At 37.3% G+C, this 25,384-nt stretch overlaps 1 protein-coding gene across 1 annotated transcript; it reads right to left on the bottom strand.

The window, feature by feature from the left end:
- Positions 1–542: 542 nt before the first annotated feature.
- LOC130415212 (nuclear factor 7, ovary-like) lies at positions 543–23,735 on the bottom strand. The gene is made up of 12 exons (XM_056740757.1): positions 23,714–23,735; positions 22,893–23,398; positions 10,767–10,784; positions 10,451–10,546; positions 10,172–10,279; positions 7,394–7,406; positions 4,385–4,911; positions 3,567–4,160; positions 3,025–3,112; positions 1,959–2,042; positions 1,195–1,227; positions 543–1,063 (listed from the first exon to the last, which is right to left on the bottom strand). Exons 2-12 carry the CDS (start codon positions 23,394–23,396, stop codon positions 543–545), a joined length of 2,586 nt encoding a protein of 861 aa, XP_056596735.1. The 5' UTR covers positions 23,397–23,398; positions 23,714–23,735.
- Between the last annotated feature and the right edge of the window lie 1,649 nt (positions 23,736–25,384).

Here is a 25,384-nt window from a genome sequence, read left to right as displayed (position 1 = left end):
AAACATCATCAGCATCTTTCAATCATGAACAATCTGTAAGCTTAAATAAAAATGAGTCTGTGTGTGTGCTGATTATCATCACTGGATGGGGACCCAATGTCCCCTTAAAGATAGTTACACCAGTAGATTTTGACCTTGTGTGGACAATTTGAGGGAAAACCCTACAGTGGCCGTGATGAGATCAGTCACATTGCCCTCAATGTTAATTAAAAAGGCTGCACTGCTCTTAAACGGACTACACATTGAAATTGAACAATGAGTGCAGTATATTTCAAGACATTGGTTCTCCTATACCACAGCATATTCGTTATAAAATGACAAAAATGTCCTCAAATGTTTGAAATGTTAATTCATTTATTGAAGAACACAGTTATACATTCATATACACTTTATTGTAAAATCTTGACGATTGAAACTGATCAAATATATCAACTACCCACTGCATTTAAAAAAACTGAATAACAGTTTAAAGTAAAAGACATTTTACTCTCATCCAAAAAAGTCAGGTTCAATTTTTATTTTAAATTATTAAAAGCAATTGTTTATTTCATGACAGGTGTGATGATCAATGTGTTTTTTCTTTTACCATCATATGAACCGAAAAATGGATAGAGTTTCTCATTGAATGACTGGCCAGTAAAAGAGTAGATATGAGATCTGTTGTCCACATCATAAAAGGAGACCAAACCCTCCTCATAATCCACGAACACACCCACCGTCTGTGTCTTTCCACTTAGACACAGAGAGACAGGATCAGCACAAACTAAATATTCATTCTCATTGCTCAGAGCCAAAATCCAGAATCTATTCACTGGGTTACTCCCTTTCCTGTTAACAGATTCTCTGACCACTCCTAAAGTCGAGACACTATTTCCCTTCATCTGAACCTCATAATAAAATCTCCCTGATGAGAATCCCTCCTTTCCCAGGACAAATGGATATGTATCAAATCTCTTTGGGTTGTCTGGGAGTTTGTGCTCAATGCCTCCATATCTCACTTGTTTCTCATCATCAGACAGATTGAGTTTAGGATGAGCTGTATCAGGATCCAGAGTCACATCCACTGAGAGAGATCAGAGAATATCAATCACAACTGATGATGATGATGTTTGTGATATTTAATGAATAATGTGTCAGTATATAAATGTAAAGTATTGTAGTATATGAGTGAAGAGAGCAGATGACACACTGTACCTGCATACTGCTGCATCCACTTCAACCTCGACTCTGTACAGACACATGACAGTAAAATATCAGTAAATCTTGTGATTTGTGTGTGTCTGTGCGCTCGTTTTTAATAATCAATGTTAAACAAACTTAGCTTGCTTAGAAACTCAACCCCCTACAACAGAACTACATAGGTTGTGTGTTCAGGTTTATCTCTATTTGTGAGGGGCCAAATATTCTCCATACAGGGAATTAAAATACACTGTTGAGGACATTTTTAGGTCCCCACTAAATAAAAAGGCTCATAATTCGGAAATATAGTGTTTTCTTTCAATCTAATGTCTAGCACATGTTTGTGATTATCAGGTTTAGGTGTTGTGGAAGGATTAGGGGATAGAATGTCATAAGACTGATATAAAATCAATGGAAGTCTATATGGTCCACACTATTGTGTGTTTGTGTGTTTGAATCAAAAGTCCTTCTTTATTTATTTGCTCATTTGATTTATTTCTTTGTTTTTAAAATTTTGTACTTTGTACTTGATGTGTCTGATATCTTGAATCATCTCTGGAAAGTGTCATATTTTACTACTGGAATAACTTTACTACTGGAAGACTATTAGAGCAAAAAGAAACATACAACATGAAGATCTGTCATCATAAAAAATCTTTAAGAACATTTATCGTTAAGTGGTCTTTCCATAAAAACTATTGGAAATGTATCATATGTTTTAAAAAGGTTTTCATTGCATTCAAATTAAAATCTTTACAGAGGATTTGATCTTAACTAACCTATGCAGCGAAGCATCTCTGTCTGCAGGTCATTGTTTTTCATCTGCAGCCCAGTGAATTCTTTTTGCACCGTTTCAAGTCTTACTAATGTTTCCAAGAAAAAGACAGAAGTGATCTCATATCGATCTTGTGCATTTCAGCAAAAATCTTAACAATTAACAGACTGTCCTGAAGTGAAGTAAAAGCCTGATCTCTCAACACTAGAAAATGTACAATATATCTTTATGGAACATGATGTTTACATAATATCCTAATGATTTTTGGCATAAAAGATAAGTAGATAAATTTGACCCATGCAATGTATTGATGGCAATTACTACAAATACTTCACAGTCTGTTATTGCTACTTAAAGGCTGGATCACACTGCAAGGCTTTTAAAATTACATTTTCTGAGCTTCACGTAGTAAAATCTGCAGACTGCCGCAGACCTTCTGCAACTACAGACTGAACATTTGAGCAAAAATCTTGTAGTGTGATCCAGCCTTAAGACTGGTTTTGTGGTCCAGGGGCACATGACATGTAAAATATTTTTGCAGAATTTAAATGAATGAAGAGTTTGGTTCCAAAAAGAGAACTCAGTTTTGACATTTTTTCTAAAATCATATATATTTATGTATATATACACATATATATATATATATATGCATTATGTTTTCATGCTTTTTAGAATGTGTTCTATTGCGTTTCAATTTCTTTTGTCATGTCACGTTGCGCAGGTCGTGTCGGTGAAGACACAGTGTTGGTAAGCTGGATTTTTTCTTTTGTTATTATGGCTTAAATCAAAACAAACCAACTGAAGTTTGATTATTATTAATTGGAATGCACAAAAAACCCTGATTTAAAAAAAATGAGTTATCTCATTTTGAAACCAAACAGTACACTGTGACATTATCAGTGTAGTTTCCATTACTTTGAAATAAGTTAAATAGCAGAGAAATGTTACAGCTTAAAAAATGGTTAAATATTAAATGTTTTCTTGATGATAAACATGGAAATGTGTCAAATGAGTTAAGATGACTGTAGCTGTAGCTCATTTGGTAACCTTTGTGTATTATCTTCACCTACCAGATGCAATAAAAATCAACACTAAGAAGACAACTCCTACGATCATTGAATACTTTAGTTGACGACTCAAGTATTCCTGATGTTGGCCCTAAAAGAAAATACACAGATGATGTCACGTATTTTTTGTGTTACATTTCAGCAAAAATCTTAACAATTAAAGATTAACCTGAAATTACAAAAATAACATCTAGTCAAATACCAGACCTCTCAGGTGGATCTCCCCACTATAAAAATTTTGCTGGGTTATTTAAAAGTGGTTGAGTTGGGTTACAATAACCGTGCAAATGTTCTTTATCAAACAGTGGGTTAAAATAACTCACAATTTTTTTCTTTTTTCACTATTGTGTTACTATATGTCAACATTTTTGCTAGTATATGTACTGTTAAAAAGTCACTTGGAAAATAGTATCTACCAAAAATTTCAAATGCATATAATATAAATATCCTTTGTTTAAATATAAATGTCACTGTACATAATAACGTAACTCCATGATGTCTGCTCAGATCTGAAAGTGGCTGTGTGATGAGAGAGATTCACAGACCTGTAGGACGCAGATATTCATTTCAGTGTTTGAGATCTGATGCTGATGCTCAATATTTCTCTGCTTCAGCTCTGTGATCTCATGTTCTTGAACTTTAATGACGTTCTCTGCTGTTATTTTCTTCTGTTTCACCATCATAGCGTCTCTCTTCTTCAGCTCAATGTTTCTCTTCTTTAGCTCTGTGATCTCCTGATCTCGATCCCTGATGGTATTTTCACACTGTCTGTTTACTGTCATCTGCTTCTGTTTTTCCCTCACCAGCTCATCGTCTCTCAGCTTCAGCTCGATGTTTCTCTTCTTCAGCTCAGTGATCTCCTGATCTTGATCTTTAATGACCTTCTCTTGAGTGATCTGCTTCTGTCTCACCTTCTCCAACTCTTTGTTTCTCAATTGTATCTCAGTGATTTCCTTTTTCAGATCTTTAATAAGACATTTATCTTGTGTCTCAGCTGCTCTCTGCTTCTCTGCTATCATCTGCAACTCAATGTTTCTCTTCTTCATTTCACTGATCTCCTTCTCCAGATATTTAATGACAGAATTATTGTATGTCTTTGATCCAGTTTGCCTCTCCTTCATCATCGCCTGCAGCTCAGACTGACAAAATTGCAAAGAAATTAAATAATAAAAAAGTAAAACATGATCTATTAGACATGAGGGAGAATTTTTCAGTCATTAATCTTTAAAGAAGACAAATATAAAAAAACGCATTTTAGCATTTTGCACTGTTGTGATAAAGAGAAGATTAACAGAGATTTCTGGATGAACAACACATATTTCTGACAATAACACATTTTTTTACTTTACTAAAGTATACTCACCTCTCTTATAGGAACAGTGTTGTGATTCTTGTGATCTCCTTCAGTGCAGAACAGACACACACATGTGTGATCATCTCTACAGAAGAGCTCCAGAGGTCTGTCATGTTTCTGACATATATAATCCTGCAGATTCTTAACAGGATCAATCAGTTTGTGTTTCTGTAATCCTGACACTCTCAAATGAGACTCCAGGTGAGTTTCACAGTAAGAGATCTGACACACCAGACACGACTTCACAGCCTTCAGCTTTCGTTCAGTACAGATGTGACACACAACGTCAGCTTCAGGTTGTGTCTCATGAGATTTCTTCTTATGTTCATCCACAAAGTCTCTGAATGTTGTATTAATCTTGAGATCAGGTCTCTGCTTGAATGTTTCATTACAGTTTGGACATCTGCAGTCTTGAGTGTCACTCCAGTATGTACTGAGACAGATCTTACAGAAGTTGTGTCCACATGGAGTGCTGACTGGATCACTGAACACTTCCAGGCAGATTGAACACTTTAGATCCCTAGAGGACGTCATCCCTGGAAAATGATGACAATATTATCACCCGTACTACATGGGAGTCAAATATTTGGATACATAATATTTAATATTTTTTATCCCGAGCACTAACATTGTAAATCTGTTGATGACAATCTGTGTTATATTTCTTTCACTTAACATCAAAGTTCACTACACTTTTGCAATGATTGAGGATCACTAGTTTTTATGTACAGTCAGTGGCGGCTCCAGACAATTTTGAGTGGGGGGGCAATGGGGGGTCCTGGTCATTTCAAGGGGGTCTCATGAAAACCAAAAAAAAAAAACAGTGGACACGGCTAATAATTGCATATAACTGCTACTAATCAAATAAAACCAGATCGATGCACACTGTGAAAAAAATTACGACAGGCAAAACAAAAAGCCGCTTCTTTTGACAGAATATTCAAGCCACTGGTACTGTTTGAACCACGAGTAACTAAAACCCCTGGATGCCAGCTGCCCCTGCGATCCAAAAGAACGACACGGTTATGATTTTAATTTAGGCTGTCTTGGTTTCTCGGCTGGGCCATGGCTTAAAAAAAAAGTGTGTGCAACATTAAGTGCATAATGAAAATAAAAATTCAATTATATCAATTACATTTGTATTCATAAAACCCGTGTAGGAACTCCCAAATGTAATAGATATTATTTAATTTTTATTTTCATTTTGCACTTAATGTTGCACATATTTATTTGAAATGTATATTTAGATACACAATAGCATTGTCAATTTACATACTGCATTGCCATTTTGCATATTACATTGCAAATTGAATTTTGCAACACATGTGCTTCCATATGCGAGTTGCTCCGGTCCCACCTCCTCATCCTCCAATTCCCCGTGTCCTCTATTTCTAATTCTAGGATCAAGCAGGGCTCGCCCTCCACTGCAACGGGTATATTTTCAGTCCTATTTCCGTCGGCTGTCATTTTGTTTTTAGGTTTGACGAAGCGATCCATTTTTAGCTTCAAGATATAAAGTGCGTTGCAGCACTTGCGGGCTCGCGGCAGCGTCTTGAACGCAATGACGCAAGGCGCAGCGGCACCAACGTTCATGGGGCATCGCAGTGATTCTTATGTTTATATTTTTTTATATGTCGAATAAATTATGAATTATTATTTTTCTGCATAGTTTGAAGAGGACCATGGTTAAATCTTTATCCCGGATATATATATTTTAATATATATTAAATATTTTTTAATCAGGGAGGGGGTGGGGGGTCAAATGGGGGGTCAAGGCGTTTTTGGGCGGGTCTTGAGACCCCCCAAGACCCCCCTGGCTCCGCCGGTGTGTACAGTATGTTGTTTTCAGTGGGCTGTCATGCTATTTATTTTTGAGAGGATGGTTTAGATTTTTGACAGAATGAACTGGGTAAAAGAGGGGATCAGGACCGGCACAAGACCTTGAGCTAGTCAAACCCATGTCACCTGAAGCGAAGGTGTAACAAATGATTGATTACAGTCCATCCCCTCCTATTGAAGTTTAATACTTTAAACAGGTAATTATTAATGTCCATCAAGTCTCATTTCGACACTAATGTTACAGGTTTAGGCACATACCAGAACTTTTAGTCTTTACAACCTTAACTACAAGACCAAAGGAAAATAATAGATTGTTAAGAATTGTACACAAGCTGCTCCTGACCCAGTACTAACATTGACCCCTAACTTAACTTATTATCAATTAATATTGTCATATACAATTTTAATATAAAAGTTTTTCAGAAACTGTGTCATTAAATGAAATATAAAGAAACGTATATATTTCGTTTTTAATATATTTATATGTATATACAAAAACGTCCCCCACTGATAACCCAGAATTGTGAAAGTTCATATTTAACATGTTATTTAAAAATTATATTTGCTAAGACCATCGTGCAAATGCTCTGCCATCTTTAAACTGATCATTTAGATGTTTATTTTGTGACGTACAAGTGGCACGTTTAGAATTACTTCTGCTACTGTAAACATACAGTATTGTACCATCATGTACATCTGAGTTATTGCAGTTTCACCTGTTGTTATACCTGCAGTCATGGTGGAGACTAACGTTGTGTTTTCTGGATCTTCACAGTAAAATCACCAGTGTTCAAAAATGTCGAATTAGAAATCACTGTGAAAACTCACATTCTCAAAGTGTGGATTATACTGTATATACACTGTGAGTGTTAATTTGACTCTTTTTAACACTGCCGATTTTGATGTGAAAAATCTTTGTTTCTTAAACACAGGACAAACGGTTATTGTTATTCACAATTTTAGTTCAGTCCACATAAAATATAATTTTGTCTGTGATTATTAACACATTTAGGCCATCCATTTAGCAAACATCCGAATTGTAATACAATTTCAAGTGTAAAAAGCAAACGATACGTTGAAAATTTGACATCCTTTAACCTGCTTCTGTTCCTATAGTTTACTGAACCAAGCAATTATTAATCTGTTGAGGAGAATCTGTGTTATATTTCTGTCTCTTACCTGTGAGTGAAGATCAGATGTGTTCACTGTTACAATGACTGAAGAAATATTCTGTTGTTTTAAGAGTTTCAGCTCTCATTGCAAAAGTGATGTAACAGGTATTTCCACATATTTGCTAAATACTGTAGATGTTTTAGTCATTTCCCGGAAGTGACCGTGTACATTTTTTGGATTTTGTAGTGCAAACCAACCAGAACTTGAAAAAGCATAATTACATGAACTAAATAAAACCCTTTAGTTGTTTCAGTGAAATTAATACATGACAAATAATGCAGACCTGTGGTGATGCAGCTACAGACATTCATTATGTATTAACTGTTCAGAGTAAATAATAAATCACAGTTATCACACAACAAGACCTGTTGCTCATTTCAAGGCCTCAGGCATATCAATTGTTTTATTAATTATATTTTTTATATGATCAGCATGAAGCAGAAAATTAATATCATGTAATTTCATTTAACTTGTAAATGTGACACAGTGGACAGAAATTCATAAACAAGTTCAAATTGTATTGTTTATACTGATCTCATTTCAAAAACCGTTTACTTTGACGGTAGTCTTGAAATTACATTCTTGCTCGCTTATCAGTAACAACAACACAAGAAAGATCAGCAGCTTAAAAGTGTTCAACAAATATAATTTATTTTTGGAGACATGACTCAAGTTTCTTAGGTATGCAAGGGTGTGTGTTCGTGGGTGTTTGTACTTGCGTGTGTATTCTAGGGACTCGGGCTTTTCATGGCACAATACCTGAAGGACTGCTTCTAGTCTTCTAAAAACACACCCCACAACACAACACCCCTCCACCTTTAAAAATAAATAAAAATTTATTTAGACACATATTATTCCTCATTACAATATTTTATGGCAACATTAATGATTACCTCAAAGTTATTTAGAAGAAAAATTTCATTCTTTACCGCACTCCATCTCTTTCACTTATAAATGCTAATATTAAATGATTTCACTACAGGTAAGTTACAATCAAGAATAGTCAATCGATAAAGAGCCTATAGTGTACACTCTACAATCTAATTGTTGTCCTTACATACTAATTATTTGTTAACTTTACTCAGTTGTCAAAATGTATACATTTTACTAGTTTTTATTAAGTTACGATTACTTGCAGGGTAAATAAAAGAACTTACTTTACTTACAGTATATTTTACTTAAATAAAGCAAGTAGCAGCAAGTGAAGCAATTACTTCACTACACCAGCGAGTGGCAGTGGATTGCAGATCCTGCTTGTACGCAGAATAGATTCCCAGCATGCTTTGCGTCAGACTGCATTAGGAGAGTACATTTTTATATGCTTTTAGTAAAGTTAAAAACTTGATAGAGTTTAATGTTCACTTCTCTTAGATATTTAGAAGGGTTTGAAATATTTTTCAGTTTTGTGGTTACCACTGTTTAGAAGATAGGTGCATGTGATTAGGGTCTGCATAGCTTGTGTGTTTATTACCAATGAGCATAGTCAGTGCATACAGTTCTGAGATCAGTCTCTTCTTGCTCATATTTTGTTGCTCAAGTCAAGGTGTTTGATTTATGCATTTTTAGAATAATATATATGTTGAATAAAGAATTTAATTTAGTGAACTTAAAACTCCAATGATAAATATTTAAACTGTAGTAAACTTTAATTTAGCTATGCAGTAATCAAAATTTAGTATTGTAAACTTGTCCGGGTTTACAGTGCAATAATTCCAATGGAAATTCTTAGGTTGGTAATAATAGTTAATTCTGAGTACTCCACTAAGTACATCTGAACCCCTTTTTTTAGATACTTGAACTCAACAATACCATTTCACTTTAATTAGTTTTTTTAAGGCAATCGTTTTAAATGCTATTTTAAGTAAGATCAACTAATTAGATTTTACATTGTATTCTTCATGTCTTAAATGTTGGACTGGCGTAAAGGGTCTACACTGAGAACGAGAGGTGCAACGCCACTAAAGCCAACAGAACCCATTACTACAGTGTAGACATGGTCTTACGCCCCCAATAAAACTGGTGAACCACTGAGACCCATCTCAAAATCTGTATCAGTGTGTAGTGTTTTAAACAGTGTATTCTATTATTTGTGCTTGGAAAAATGAAATGTTCTTATCAAATTCTGAAATTATAATGTAAATCGTGTTACAGAAGGCAATTTTCTCAAACTTTCACCCACTGCAGCCTTTTGTCATCCATGGCTCATCTGGCAATTAGTAGCTACTCATTTAATCTGTTTATAGTGGTATGATATGTATGGGCCGAAATTTAAACACAAATCATTTCATAACACAACATTTTCATAAATGTCATAAAAAAAGTGAGTAAAAACGTACTTGTATAAATGTATTAAAATTGTGATGTCCAGGAGAGGTGAATTTAGATCAAACAGCCGATCAATGTCCTTATAATGCCATGATTCACTTTCGCACAAATATCACCAAATATGTATTTTATTAACCTATGTAACACTTCCCCATATCATCACAGCAATAAAAGTTAAATTTTGAATTACATCAATAACACATAATTTTTTTTAAATCTCTTTATTTTAATGTTTTCTATTGTTAAAAACAGAAATTGGTATATTCCCACTAATGTCTTTTGTTTGTTTGATAAATTCATTGTTTATAACTGGCTGACAGGTGTGATGATCACTGGCTCTGAGTTTTTACCTCTTATAATGGAAGGTGGGTTAAAAAATGGATAGAGTTTCTCAGTGAAAGATTGATGAGTGAAAGTAGATATGAGATCTGTTCTTCAAATCATAAAAGGAGACCAAACCCTTAGTTCAGTGATCTCCTGCTCCAGATCTTTAATGAGATATTCATCATGTTTCTCTGCTGCTTTCTGCTTCTCCTCCATCATCTCCAGCAGTTCAGACTGACATCTCTCAATGGAGCGCATGAGATCACTAAAGACCGCCACACTGGCTGCTTTCTCCTTCTCTGTGTTTCTCTGATGAAAAAATAATTGATGTTAAATTAGGCAACCTTATTTACAAAGCAAATAAAAACGTGACATAATAATCATTGAACATCTTCGATAGTTTATTGAACTCACTCTTCTGAGTTCTGCTGAATGTTTGATATCCTGAATCTTCTTTGTTCTGTTTTTGATCCTTTGCTGCATGTCTGTCTGTGTCTTCAAGAGATCAAGCTACAGAAAGAGCATTACAGACACATTTGATCACGGCGTGGATTTCTAAGCTTCTGAAAAAGGTTTTATCGAATGTTATAAAAGCAGTTAAAAGGATCAGTTCATCCCAAATCTATTTATTTGTTAAACAATATTACACCAAATTTTAATTTTCAAATGTGTGAATTACTGTAGGATCTATGGGTGATTAAGACCGTGAAGTTTTGCTAAAAAGTTTTACCTTCTTCACTTCAAACTCCTCTTCAAAAGGAATAGTGTTGTGATTCTTGTGATCTTCAACAGTGCAGGACAGACACACAAATGTGTGATCATCCCTAAAGAAGAGCTCCAGAGGTCTGTCATGTTTCTGACATAGTTGACATTGCTTCAGTACAGATGTCACACACATCTTCATCTCAAGTTGTTTCTCAGAAGATTTTTTTTTATGTCCATCCACAACGTCTCTAAGTGTTGTATTAATTTGAGATCAAGTCTCTGGTTGAATGTTTCTTCCCCACTAAATAAAATGGCTCATAATTCTGTCAAATAGTGTTTTTTCTTCAAATCTAATGTATAAACCAAAGTCGTGAACTTGAGAGTTTACACTGCACTAAAAACTAATTTCACTAAATACCAAAACACAATGTATGCACTGATTACTATGTCGATTACATTTATAAAAACAATTTGTCTAATGACTCTTATGAGAGACGTAATAATCAGTTTTGTGTATTTAATTTCACTGGAAAGAATGTATAATGTGCAATACATTAACAGAATGCATTCATCTGTTTCTTATATGATCATCAGTTCATACTATATGTTAAATTACATTAAGACGTTTAGATAAAAATTCACAAGTAATTAATCAATAAATAATCAATGAATGCATGTAAATGCACCAGAGAACGCTGAAAAATTAACAAGACAAACAATTTCAGTCTCTAAGAGATTTTATTATATACTTTATACAGGGAGAGAGTAGATAACAGTTTATATAATGAGCAGTCTCTATAGGAAATCATTCAGTCACATATACAGATACACAGCCATTATTATTTAGGAAAACAATATTTTAATTTAAAAAAATCACTAGAATAAAACAGAGATGTATTTTATCAACTGAGCAGATCATTTTTCAGCAAACAGAGAAATGAATGTTCTTTAATATAATGTTATAGGGTCCTCCATGACATAACTCTCATATTCAACAGATCTGAATCAAACTATCTGTGAACAGTTGCCTCATTTGTTTGTATTCAAAGCATCATTTGTGACCTCGACCAAGGGTCAACTTATAAAATTGATAGAATTTATATGTCATCGTAAAGCTGAATACATTTCAATTGTATTTACAATTGTAATTACATCATACAATTGGCTATGATATCACTATTTAAAACTCTAGAATCTGAGGGTGAAAAAATCAAATATTGAGAAAATCGCCTTTAAAGTTGTCTATCAGAGGTGCTGAAGCAGACCGTTTCTATCACGCTTTATCAGCAGGGAAACCAGGGGATCGGATCCATGTGGAATAAGTTCTTTTAACACATCCCCAAAATGAGTCAAATCTACAATCTAAAAAAGGAACATGGCAAGTTAAACAAATAACATGGTTAGGTAACATAAGCAGACAAAAGCAACAACTGAACAAAGGAAATGTATATACAGGAGAAGAGACAAACATGAAATAAAGACTCGAGGTGTGAAACCAGTAACTATATCAAGACACAATGCATCTTGGGAAATTGAGTCATACAAAACAAGCAGAAACGGAGCACTATGGCGCCCTCAGGTGGCACCACCAATAGTACATGAGAGTTGCTAGAAATCTAATATCTAGCACATGTTTGTTATCAGGTTTAGGTGTTGTGGTAGGATTATGGGATAGAATATCATAAGACTGATATAAAATCAATGGAAGTTTATGTATGATCCCTATTATGTGTCTGTGCGTTTCAAATGTTTGCTGATTTAATTTCTTTATTGTATTTTTATTCTTTGTTCTTGATGTGTCGGATATCTTGAATCATCTCTATAAAGTCTCATAATTTACAACTGGAATGAAGACTATTAGAGCAAAAAGAAACATCCAACATACAGTGTATCTGTCATCATACAAAACCTATAAGAGCATTTACCATAAAGTGGTCTTTACAATAAAAACTATTGAAAATTGCACTTAAGTTTAAAACAATGATTTCATTGAATTTAAATTCAACTTCGTACAGAAGATTTGATCTTTACTGACCAGCTTTGCAGCGAAGCATCTCTGTCTCTAGGTCACCGTTTCTCTTCTGCAGCTCAGTGAATTCAATTCTGCCTAATGTTTCCAAGAAAAAGACAGAAGTGATATCATCTTGTGTAGCATTTCAGCAAACATCTGAACAATAAACAGACTGTTCTGAGATAAACCAAAATAAAATCTGAAATCTCAACATAGATCTTATTGTCTGAGAACAGTTGCCTTCATTTGTGACATGGACCACAAAAACAGTCGTAAGGGTCAACGTATAAATGTACGGAATTTATTTATCATCTGAATGCTGAATACATTTCCATTGATGTATGATGTTTGGATGCAATACAACACAAAACATTAAGAAAATCGCTTTTGAAGTTATGTATCAGAGGTGCTGTAGCAGGCTGTTGCTAAGAAGAAACAGGTTTGTATTAACACTCTCTAATGAAGTTGTGGAGAATATATGAACCTGAAAGTTTAAATTCTAAGCTTTACATAGATACCGAACTTGAGTGGGTAATTCTCCAACAGCAGACAGCGAGTGAAGTTTATAGGGGTGTTTCTGGCTAGTTTCGTTTGCAACATTGCTGCCTCCATTCACAAAAATAAACTTTTGATATATTTACGGTAGAAAATTGACAAAATTTCTTCATGGAACATGATCTTTACTTAATTTCCTAATTGTTTGTCATAAAAGAAAAATCAACAATTCTGACCAAAATTTTTTATTGTTGGCAATTACTGCACAAGATACTTTAATTTTCCTTTATTGTAATTTTTTCCCTTGTTATTGATGTGTCAGCTATCTTGAAACATCTCCATAAAGCCTCATATGTTACTTATGGAATAAAGACTATTAGAGCAAAAGGAAACATCTAACATACAGTGTATCTGTCATCATACAAAAGTTTTCATTGAATTCAAATTAAACTCTGTACAGAGGATTTGATCTTTACTGACCAGCTTTGCAGCGAAGCATCTCTGTCTCCAGTTCACCGTTTCTCATCTGCAGCCCATTGAATTCGTTTTGCACCATTTCAAGTCTTACTAATGTTTCCAAGAAAAAGACAGAAGTGATCTCATATGTATCTTGTGTTGCATTTCATATATCTTAACAATATACAGACTGTGAGATAAACCTAAAAGACCTCTTCAGTCAAACACCAGACCTCTCATGCTGCTGGATTATTTTAAGAAGGGACCAGCCCGACTGTTGGGTTCATTAACATAAAAAATCTCAAATCTCAAAATACATTTTACTATTTAGGAACAGTTGACATTTTTGTTTGCATTCCAAACTTAATTTGTGACCTGGACCACAAAACCAGTCATACTTTATCAAACCTTTCAACTTATAAAATGTTTGCAATTTATAGTACTGTTTTTTTACTACAATATTTGTCTGATATATAACTATTTAAAACTCTGGAATCCAGTTTTAAGACTGGTTTATTGGTCCAGGGTCACATTTACAATTTGGAAGCATTATTTAAAGAGTACTGAGAATTACATTTCATGCAGTGTGTTATGTTGCCGTGTTTGAAAGTTAGCAGTCTGCCAAGTTGCAAGTCCTAAGTGAACAAATAACAAAGTTATTGGCCTTGTAAAAAAGGGAGTCGACTCTGAATCACACAAACGAGACATGAACCAGTATCGCTGCGTATTTACGTCACTAGACATAGTCCCCGCCTACGTTTTGCTGGGACTGCTGCGAAAACTTCAATCTCTCCTCCCCCAAAACACTGTCGCTCGTTCGTGATGCGTGTGCCGTCTAAAATCTGTGTTCTACTTGGTGCAACTAAGTGTGTCTTATTTAAACTACCAAAGGAAGAACTTCTGAGGAAACAATGGTTTCAATTCATTTTCAAATGACACCAAAGGAGAATAACCCCAGGGTTTAACTGTGCGCGGGTCATTTCACTGAAGATTGCTTCAATGATCTTGGCACGTTCACTGCAGGAAATGTTAAACAACTATTCTTGAAAGAGGGCGAAATGGCAACCTTATTTGGACCTGTTAGCTCCACCGATTCACAACCTGTAAGTGTGACTATTTATTTTTGTCTGAACTTCAAGAAATATTTGTGTACCTTATGTCTGTGTTTAGCTAATGCATATAACGCTAACATGACCCGTTATTTCTGGAGTATTACAGTTTGTTTATCTATCTATGAACCCGGCTAATTGAAGTGTTCAATCTACAGAGGTGGGGGACTCGAGTCACATGACTTGACTCGAGTCTGACTCGAGTCACAATTTTCAGGACTTGCGACTTGCTTGATTGAAGTAAGAAAATGACTTGACTTGACTTTGACTTGAGAGCAGGTGACTTGAGACTTGACTTGACTTTAAATGGAAGACTCGACAATGACTTGAACTTTGTAAAGTAATGAAATTACATAAAATAATTATTGTGACTCGGCAGCACTACAGCGCCTGTGCCTTTAACGCTGCTCAACTCAAACCGCGCCAAACAAGGTGAAACAGCCAATTACTGTAGAGCAGTTACGATAGAGAGGAAACTGCGCATGCGCCTGGCGGCTTGAAACAGTTGTGGCCGTTACAATGGCGGACAACAGTCGAGCTCCACAGTCACGTTTGGCTATAAGGACTTTGAACTGGACCGTGAAAATAAAAAAATATTTGCCAGATGCAGAGCATGCAACGCGAGGATTTCTGACGCGATAACCACAACGTCGAATTTCATCCGACATTATAAGAACCACAAGGAAAGGTTACAAAGTAATTTCTTTATAGTCAGTGTAATAAAACGATTACTAATATAATGAATTAATCGTTTCTGTTTGTCATAATTTTGCTTTGGTTGTTTTTTATCATTAGAAAAGTGATAATCGATCATCACTGGTAGGCCTACATCTCATCTCATAAGGTGATGAATTGGGGAATCTGGCTATAATGGCGTAGCCCGAATTGTTATGTTCTTAAAACATTAAAATCATCTTAAAATAAAGAAGGGCTTCTCTGTATTACATGTAGGCGAATGTCTATATTAAATGTGCGCATGTTCAAGTGTTTGTGTTGACTGCGTGTGGAAACTGAATAGCAGCTCTCTTATATACTGCATGACTGGCTAACATGGACGCGCCGGTGAGATCACTTGAACTTAAAAAAACTCTTTAAAAACTTTTCGGTCATACTGACGAGAATAATTTCATAGTTCGAATCTGTTAAATGTCTAAAAAAAATTATACTCACAATAACAGCAAAACGTTTTGTGCTGTAAAATAATGAAACCAGTTCAAATAGAAAACAAATATTCTCAGATTATATATTACGTATGAAACGTGCATACTGCGTGTCCACCGCAGAGATGACGATTAAGCATCATAACTTCATCACTGGGCTATATTAACATACATTTTATTTATATTCTACCGAAATGAAAAAGATTCGTTCATTTTGATAAACAAGATTCAATACCGAAGTCAATAAAATGATCCGGGATTCCCATCAATAGATGCAAATTCCCTATAGGCCTACTGTTCACATTAATGGACAGCACAAGTATTACAGCATCATATACTTAAAACATACAATAGTCAAGTTTTCAATCACAATTCTTAGTTTATAAGCTTCATAGCCTGTATAAATGCATTCTCTCAGATACAAGTATTTCCATTTCTGTGTAGACGTTGCAATTAAATTGAATTAGATTTTATTATACATTTCAGACTGGATTTCTTTTGTGTAAGCAACACTTTTATTTTCAGATATTAATGTTGCACAGATATGCATATAATTCATATATAGCAATGTGAATAAGATACATAATGTATGTATATAAGTTCATCTTTTCTGTGCAAAAATAAACATGTATCTAAAAAATTAACCTCTGTTTATTTTAGTACTGCGACTTGACTTGACTTGAAACTTATCAGGACTTGACTTGACTTGCTTAGGGTGAACCCTTGACTTGACTTGACTTGCTTGATTTGTCTAAACTGTGACTCGAGACTTGACTCGAGACTTGATAGTTAAGACTTGAGACTTGCTTGGACTTGGCCATATGTGACTTGTTCCCATCTCTGTCAATCTATTATCGTCTATTATCTACTATCGTCTTTTGATGTTTCTTCGTCTGACTAGGGTCCAAACTGGTAAAGTGAAATCCCTGCCATCTCTATCTATACACTGCTGGATTACAGTTTACAGGTTAAACTGTATGTTATGTACAATGATTGTAGGCGTTCCATTTGCGACACATGATGAATGATTTAAAGTTCAAGGAATGGGAAGAAGGAGGCTTCGAACGTCGAAGAACGTTCAACGACTTTTAATAAAAAATAAACAAACCACACGGTCGACTGCCGGCCAAACAAACATAAAACATAACATAAAATCCAGACCTGGACCTCTCTCCAGTCACTCGTCCTTTTATGCTTTCAATCTCCTCCAAAGAGATGCAATACCCCTGTAACGCGCAGCTGACACTCATTATCATCACTCGCTCTCGTCCCGCCTTGTTCGATACAAACGTGTTTGACCAATCACAGCAGACTTCACCACCTGACCAATCTCATGACACTAGGCTAGCAGATAGGAGGGAAATTGGACGGATGAACCACGCAATGAATCATTTGAGAGTCAGTCAAGAAGTAAGGTAAGAATAATTACCTATTATTACGACATAATAGTGTTTTCCACCTATGTACATAAACTTAATGTTGGACAATCCATAAACCAAAGTAGGACCTTAAAAATCATATGCTACTTACTCTTTAAATAAATGGAGAGTTTGGTTCCAAAATGAGATTACTCCATTTTTTTTTCACAAATATCATAATGTTTATATTTGGTTTTATTGTGTGTAACGGTAACCCTACAGTTAGGGACAGGCGGGATGCGACAAAACAACATGCTTGTTCTTAATGTGTTTGTCGAATCGCGACATTGCTTATCCAGTATGGACAAAATAAAAAATTATAATGGGTTCTAATGTGTTTCTAATGTCTTTTGTCCTGTCATGTCTAACTGGTTGCGTCCAGTGTTGACACAGTGTTAGTAAGCAGTTTGATTGATAGTAATTGGAATGCACAATAAAAAAAAACATGATTATTGAAAAGTTATCTCATTTGGGAACCAAACTCCTCATATGTTCCTGTAGCTCAGGGTTTCCCGAACTGGGGTTTATCCAATATTGTTTCCAATACTTTGAAAAAAGTAAAATTGCAAAGAAATGTTACAGGTTGAATAATTATAATATATATATATATATATGTGTGTTATGTCATGATTCCACCTCACCCTGTTAGGTATTTCTTGTTCTAGAGGTGGAATCATACAGGATCCTCTGTTTCATGTGGGAAAGAGACGATTTCATCTCTCAAGTCTACGTTATCGTTCCTACCCTCCTGTTTCCTACTTTGTACTAATTAGCTTCCCTTGAGTGTTCATCCCCTGCACCTGTTAAGTTTGCTCCCTATAAAGAGTCCTCATGTGTCATTGTCCTGTGCTCGTTCATTGTTTGCTGTTTGATGTGGATATACCTTGTGAAGATACCTTGTGGATATACCTATATGTTTTCCTTGTTCCTGTGTCATTGTCAAGTAAGTGTTAGTTTACTATTTGTATCCAGTGTTTATTTTCTAGTCTAGTGAGTTAGTGTCCTTGTTTTGAGTTTAATATTATCCAGTCTTGTTTTCCCCATTGTGGGTTTTGTTTTGCCTGTTTTGTATTGTTCTTTTGTTTAATGATAAATTATCTGTTAACACTGTCATCCCTGAGTCCTGCCTGCAATTGGGTTCTGCCTGCATTGTCTCACTTGCAGTTTCTGACAGAATGAACGAGCCATCACGAACCCAGCAAGCAACCATGTATAGTACAAGCTCTCCCCGGTGGCCTTGCACCTCCAATCCTGTGTGGTGGGAGTCTATAGCCTCTCAGTCACATGCCGGAGGTGGCCCATTCCCGGCTCAGTGCCATCGTCCACTGAGGGAGTATGCTCGGGAGGTCGAGGCCAGGAAGGATTCCGTCCCCGAGGTGCTGGTCCGTGCCTACCTGCTGGCCGGGATGGACAACCCTCCACCTTTTCCAGAGAGGGAGGAGTTGGTGTATCAGTCGTTTCCACAATTGGTGGAACGGCTGCAGCTTCGAGAGGAGCTGGCCCTAAGATCCTCTTCCAGCTACCATCAGGAATTCCTTTGTTCCGGTCTGGTGTCCATTTCAGAGGACTGTGTTGTGGGCCTCTCCCCACCATCTACACCATCCCCACTGTCCACCAGTCTCCGTATACTGCGTCAACGGAGGGAGTTGTGGGACTCCCCGTCCGACTCTCCCTGCACGGAGCTAGCCGTGTCTTCCACCGCCTCTCTTCCGTCGGCCGCACTCCCTGTGGGCCGCTCCCGGAGGAAGAAGCCCAAGAGGAGAGAGCGTTCCAGGATTGCCCAGCATCCGGTTTTCCCGAGGCTAGCTTTCAAGCCCGGTCCAGCAGCCGGCACCAAGCCCGGTCCAGCAGCCGGCACCAAGCCCGGTCCAGCAGCCGGCACCAAGCCCGGTCCAGCAGCCGGCACCAAGCCCGGTCCAGCAGCCGGCACCAAGCCCGGTCCAGCAGCCGGCACCAAACGCTGCCCAGCCGCCATTCCAGCCGGCCTTCCCGGGTCTCTTCAGCCGGTCTCGTCCGGCCTTCCCGGACCTCTACAGCCGGTCTCGTCCGTTCTTCCCGGACCTCTACAGCCGGCGCCGTCCGGCCTTCCCGGGTCTCTATAGCCGGCGCCGTCCGGCCTTCCCGGGCCTCTCCAGCCGGTCCCGTCCGGCCCTCCAGGGCCTCTCCAGCCGGTCCCGTCCGGCCCTCCAGGGCCTCTCCAGCCGGTCCCGTCCGGCCCTCCAGGGCCTCTCCAGCCGGTCCCGTCCGGCCCTCCAGGGCCTCTCCAGCCGGTCCCGTCCGGCCCTCCAGGGCCTCTCCAGCCGGTCCCGTCCGGCCCTCCAGGGCCTCTCCAGCCGGTCCCGTCCGGCCCTCCAGGGCCTCTCCAGCCGGTCCCGTCCGGCCCTCCAGGGCCTCTCCAGCCGGTCCCGTCCGGCCCTCCAGGGCCTCTCCAGCCGGTCCCGTCCGGCCCTCCAGGGCCTCTCCAGCCGGTCCCGTCCGGCCCTCCAGGGCCTCTCCAGCCGGTCCCGTCCGGCCCTCCAGGGCCTCTCCAGCCGGTCCCGTCCGGCCCTCCAGGGCCTCTCCAGCCGGTCCCGTACGGCCTTCAGGGCCTCTCCAGCCGGGGTCCAGTCCAGCAGGCCTGCCAGGGACTAGGACAGTTCCCCCGAGGACTTCCCCTGTTAAGCCTCCTGGGGCTCCACGATCTGGCGCATCCCCAAGGGCTAGGACTTCCCCACCCCCTCAGGACTTCCCCCAGTTTTCTCATGTTTGCCCCCATTCCCTCCCCTTTTTTTTTATTTTTATTGTCTCACCCCAACCCGTTTATTGTTCTTGCCTGTATGCCCCTAGTCATGTTTTCCATGTTTTGTTTGGTGTTGTCAGTGTCCCAGTCTGTCCTGTCTTGTTTGTGCCTTTGAGGAGCATCTGGATGCTGCTCCTTAAGGCGGGGTTCTGTCATGATTCCACCTCACCTTGTCAGGTATTTCTTGTTCTAGAGGTGGAATCATACAGGATCCTCTGTTTCATGTGGGAGAGAGACGATTTCATCTCTCAAGTCTACGTTATCGTTCCAACCCTCCTGTTTCCTACTTTGTGTTAATTAGCTTCCCTTGAGTGTTCATCCCCTGCACCTGTTCCCTCTTAAGTTTGTTCCCTATAAAGAGTCCTCATGTTTCATTGTCCTGTGCTCGTTCATTGTTTGCTGTTTGATGTGGATATACCTTGTGAAGATACCTTGTGGATATACCTGTATGTTGTCCTTGTTCCTGTGTCATTGTCAAGTAAGTGTTAGTTTACTATTTGTATCCAGTGTTTATTTTCTAGTCTAGTGAGTTAGTGTCCTTGTTTTGAGTTTAATATTATCCAGTCTTGTTTTCCCCATTGTGGGTTTTGTTTTGCCTGTTTTGTAGTGTTCTTTTGTTTAATAATAAATTATCTGTTAACACTGTCATCCCTGAGTCCTGCCTGCAATTGGGTTCTCCCTGCATTGTCTCACTTGCAGTTTCTGACAGTGTTATACATGTTTTTTGAAGATGTGATCATGAAATATATTTTTAATCTCAGGGGGTACTTCAATTAAGGTATGTTAAGGTCAAATGAGTTAAGATGACTGTAGCTGTGGCTCATTTGGTAGAACATTATTCTTTGTGTATTATCTTCAACTACCAGATGCAATAATGAACAACACTAACAGGACAACTCCTACAATCCTTGAGCACAAATCCTCAGATGAAGACTTTTGCAGCCGACTCAAGTATTCCTGATGTTTCCCCTAAAAGAAAATACACCGGTGATGTCACATGTTCTTGTGTTGCATTTCAGCAAAAATCTCAACAATTAACAGACTGTCCTGAGATTAACAAAATAACATATTCAGTCAAACAGTTTGTCGTCATGCTTGGCACCGAATATAGTGAGGATGGAATTTCTGTTTATAATGAATTTTATTGTCCTTTGTCACTATCGTGTTAATATCTCTCAACAGTTGTGTATGTATTTTTTATGCCTACTGTTTAAAACTGACTTTGATTTTTTTTTTTTTATATCAAATAAATGTAATTTGATTGTAAAAATGTCAATGTACATATTAATATAACTCAATGAAGACTCATCAGACATGAGAGAGACTCTATAATGATGAGAGATTCACTGACCTGTAGGAGTAGGAGATTATCTTCAGTGTTTGAGATCTTCTGCTGCTGCTCAATATTTCTCTCCTTCAGATCAGTGATCTCCCTATCTCGAACTTTAATGAGGTTCTCTGCCGTGATCTGCTTGTGTTTCACCATCACCAGCTCAGCGTTTCTCTTCTTCAGCTCAGCATCTGTCTTCTTCAGCTCAGTGATCTTGTGATCTTGACCTTTAATGACATTCTCTACTAGTCCGTGGTTCGCCATCACCAGCTCAGCCTCTCTCATCCTCAGAACAATGATTATCTTCTTCAGCTCAGTGATCTTATGATCTTGATCTTTAATGACATTCTCTGCTGTGATCTGCTTCTGTTTCACCATCTTCAGCTCATCATCTCTCTTCTTCAGCTCAGCGTCTTTCTTTTTCAGATCATCATCTCTCTTCTTCAGTTCAGCGTCTTTCTTTTTCAGCTCAGCTTCTCTTTTCTTAAGCTCAGCGTTTTTCATCTTAAGCTCAGTGATCTCTTGATCTCGAACTTTAACAACATTCTCTGCTGTGATCTGCTTCTGTTTCACCATCTCAAGCTCATCATCTCTCTTCTTCAGCTCAGCGTCTTTCTTTTTCAGCTCAACGTCTCTTTTCTTCAGCTCAGCATCTTTCCTCTTCAGATCAGTGATCTCCTGATCTCGAAGTTTAATGAGGTTCTCTGCTGTCCTCTTCTTCTTCTTCACAATCACCAGCTCAGCATCTCTCATCTTCAGCTCAGTGATCTCCTGATCTTGAACTTTAATGAGTTTCTCTGCTGTGATCTGGTTCTTTTTCATCATCTCCAACTCATCGTCTATCATCTTCAGCTCATCGTCTATCATCTTCAGCTCATCTTCTCTCTTCTTCAGCTCAGTGTTTCTCTTCTTCAGATCAGTGATCTCATGATCTTGATCTTTAATGACATTCTCTGCTGTGATCTGCTTCTGTTTCACCATCTCCAACTCTTTGTTTCTCCATTGTATTTCAGTGATTTCCTTTTTCAGATCTTTAATAAGACATTTATCTTGTGTCTCAGCTGCGCTCTGCTTCTTTGCTATCATCTGAAGCTTAATGTTTTTCTTCTTCATTTCACTGATCTCCTGCTCCAGATATTTGATGACATATTTATCATGTGTCTTTGATCCTTTTTGCCTCTCCTCCATCATCTCCTCCAGCTCAGACTGACAAAATTACAAATAAAATTACATAAAACATGATCTACTAGACATGAGGGACTATTTTTCAGTAAGTAATCTTTAAAGAAGACAAATATAAAAAAACATTTTAGCACTTCACGCTGTTGTGGTAAAGAGAAGATTGATCCTTCGAGGATAGACACATATCGTCTTAAAACTACAGTATTCTCACCTCTCTTATAGGAACAGTGTTGTGATTCTTGTGATCTCCTTCAGTGCAGGACAGACACACACATGTCTGATCATCTCTACAGAAGAGCTCCAGAGGTCTGTCATGTTTCTGACATATATAATCCTGCAGATTCTTCACAGGATCAATCAATTTGTGTTTCTGTAATCCTGACACTCTCAAATGAGACTCCAGGTGAGTTTCACAGTAAGAGCTCTGACACACCAGACACGACTTCACAGCCTTCAGCTTTCCTTCAGTACAGATGTCACACACAACTTCAGATTTCTTCTTCTGCTCATTCACAATGTCTCTGAATGTTGTATTAATCTTGAGATCAAGTCTCTGTTTGAATGTTTCTTTACAGTTTGGACATCTGTAGTCTTGACTGTTGTTCCAGTATTTATTCAAACAGATTTTACAGAAGTTGTGTCCACATGGAGTGCTGACTGGATCACTGAACACTTCCAGACAGATTGAACACATTAGATCCATAGAGGACATCATCCCTGGAAAAAATTGAAAATATTATCACCAGTACTGTATGCCAGTCAAATGTTTGGCATTGTAATATATAATATTTATTTAACCCGAGCACTAACATTATAAGTCTAATGAGGACAAACTGTTATATTTCTCTCACTTATCAGCTGTCATCACTACACTTCTACAATGACTGAGGTTCAGTAGCTTTTTTTGTGACATATACATGTACAGTATGTAGTTTTTAGTGGGCTGTCATATTATTTGATTTTGAAAGGACAGTATATATATTTATGACAGAAAGTACAGTGTAAAAGAGGGGAACAGGACAAGTACAAGACCTTGATCTAGTCGAACCCATGTCACCTGAAAAAAAGGTTTAACATATGATAGATTACAGTCCATCCCCTCCTATTGAAGTTTAGTACTTTTAAAAGGTAATTATTAATGTCCATCAAGTCTCATTTCGACTTGAATGTTACAGGTTTAGCCACATACCTATACATTTTAGTCTTTACAACCTTAACTATAAGAGCAAAGGAAAATAATAGGTTGATAAGAAGTTCATCATAACCCATTCCTAACATTGACCCTTAACTTTACTTAATATGAATTCATATTTCAACAAAATTTTATTACAATATTTTTTCAGAGGCAAACAATGTTCATTAAACAAACACACAATAACATATGTAGTGGCATCATGCAATTAAAAACTGGGAGTGCTGTATTTGTGACGCATCAATGAAGATATCATCTATGCAAAAGTTGAGTTTTCTATGTCCTTTCATTACTCCTCAAACACGTTGCAAGAATAATTTAGATGGTAAATTGCTGGTCAACAAAGAGTTCACTTACTCCCCATTCAGCCCCTCCTGCTCACTACAGATTTGCAGATGCATAATAACCAATTCTCATAGATCTCGTGACCCCTCACAAATCATGTGACAAATTACCATTTCATGTTCACTACAACATTCATGTCATGATGTAACAAAGTTTAAAACTGTAACATTAAATGTAATATAAATAAATTTATACATTTACTTCTAAGCGCATTTGTATATACATAAAACTCCCGCACTGGTAACTTAGAATTGTGGAAGTTTATTCGTAAAACAGGCTATTTAAAAAAATAATTGCCTTGACCATCATCTTTCTCGTGCCATCTTTAAACTCATCACTTAGTTGTTTATTTTGTGATTGTACAATTGACATGTTTAGAATAATTTTTACTGCTGTAAACAAAAAGTATTGTACCATCTGTACACCTATTGTAGTTTCACCTGTTGTTATACCTTCAGTCATGGTGCAGACTAACCTTGTGTTTTCTGGACTTTCACAGCAAAATGTTCAAAAATGTCAAATTAAAACTCACTGTGTATAATCCACATTCTTAAAGTGTGGATTATAAATACACTGTGAGTGTTAGTTTGACTCTTTTTAACACTGCCGATTTTGCAGTGTTTCTAAAACAAGGGTTTGCCTAAAAAGTTATTGTTATAAACAATTTTTGTTTAGTCCACATAATATAGAATTTTGACTGTGATTATTAACACACATAGGCCATCCATTTACAAAACATGTTCATTGGTTTTACACAGACTTCTGAATTAATTTCAAGTGTGAAAAGCAAACCACTTTAGTTGAAAATTTGACATCCTTTAACCTGCTTCTGTTCCTCTAGTTTACTGAACCAAGCAATTATTAATCTGTTAAGGAGAATCTGTGTTATATTTCTGTCTCTTACCTGTGATTGAAGATCAGATGTGTTCACTGTTACAATGACTGAAGAAATATTCTGTTGTTTTAAGAGTTTCACCTGTCATCGCTTTAGTGATGTAACAGGTATTTCCACATATTTGCTAAATACAGATGTTTTAGTCAATTCCCGGAAGTGATCGTGTACATTTTTGGAATTTTGTAGTGCAAACAAACTAGAACTTGAAAAAGCATAATTACATGAACCAAATAAAACCCCTTAGTTAATTCAGTGAAATTAATACATGACA

Source organism: Triplophysa dalaica, chromosome 25 (assembly GCF_015846415.1).
Source record: "Triplophysa dalaica isolate WHDGS20190420 chromosome 25, ASM1584641v1, whole genome shotgun sequence".
NCBI lineage: Eukaryota > Metazoa > Chordata > Actinopteri > Cypriniformes > Nemacheilidae > Triplophysa > Triplophysa dalaica.
The sequence above is the reverse complement of the archived record's forward strand: the minus strand, read 5'-3'. Positions and strand labels throughout refer to the sequence as shown.

Excerpts from the sequence above, each read along its gene's own strand:
- LOC130415212 (XM_056740757.1), bottom strand. The coding sequence starts at position 23,396 with ATGATGTCCTCTATGGATCTAATGTGTTCAATCTGTCTGGAAGTGTTC. Across the intron at positions 10,280-10,450 it reads ATTCAGCAGAACTCAGAAGA|AGATGTCAGTCTGAACTGCT; the intron begins GTGAGTTCAATA and ends CGCTCCATTGAG. Across the intron at positions 4,161-4,384 it reads ACACTGTTCCTATAAGAGAG|TCTGAGCTGCAGGCGATGAT; the intron begins GTGAGTATACTT and ends CAATTTTGTCAG.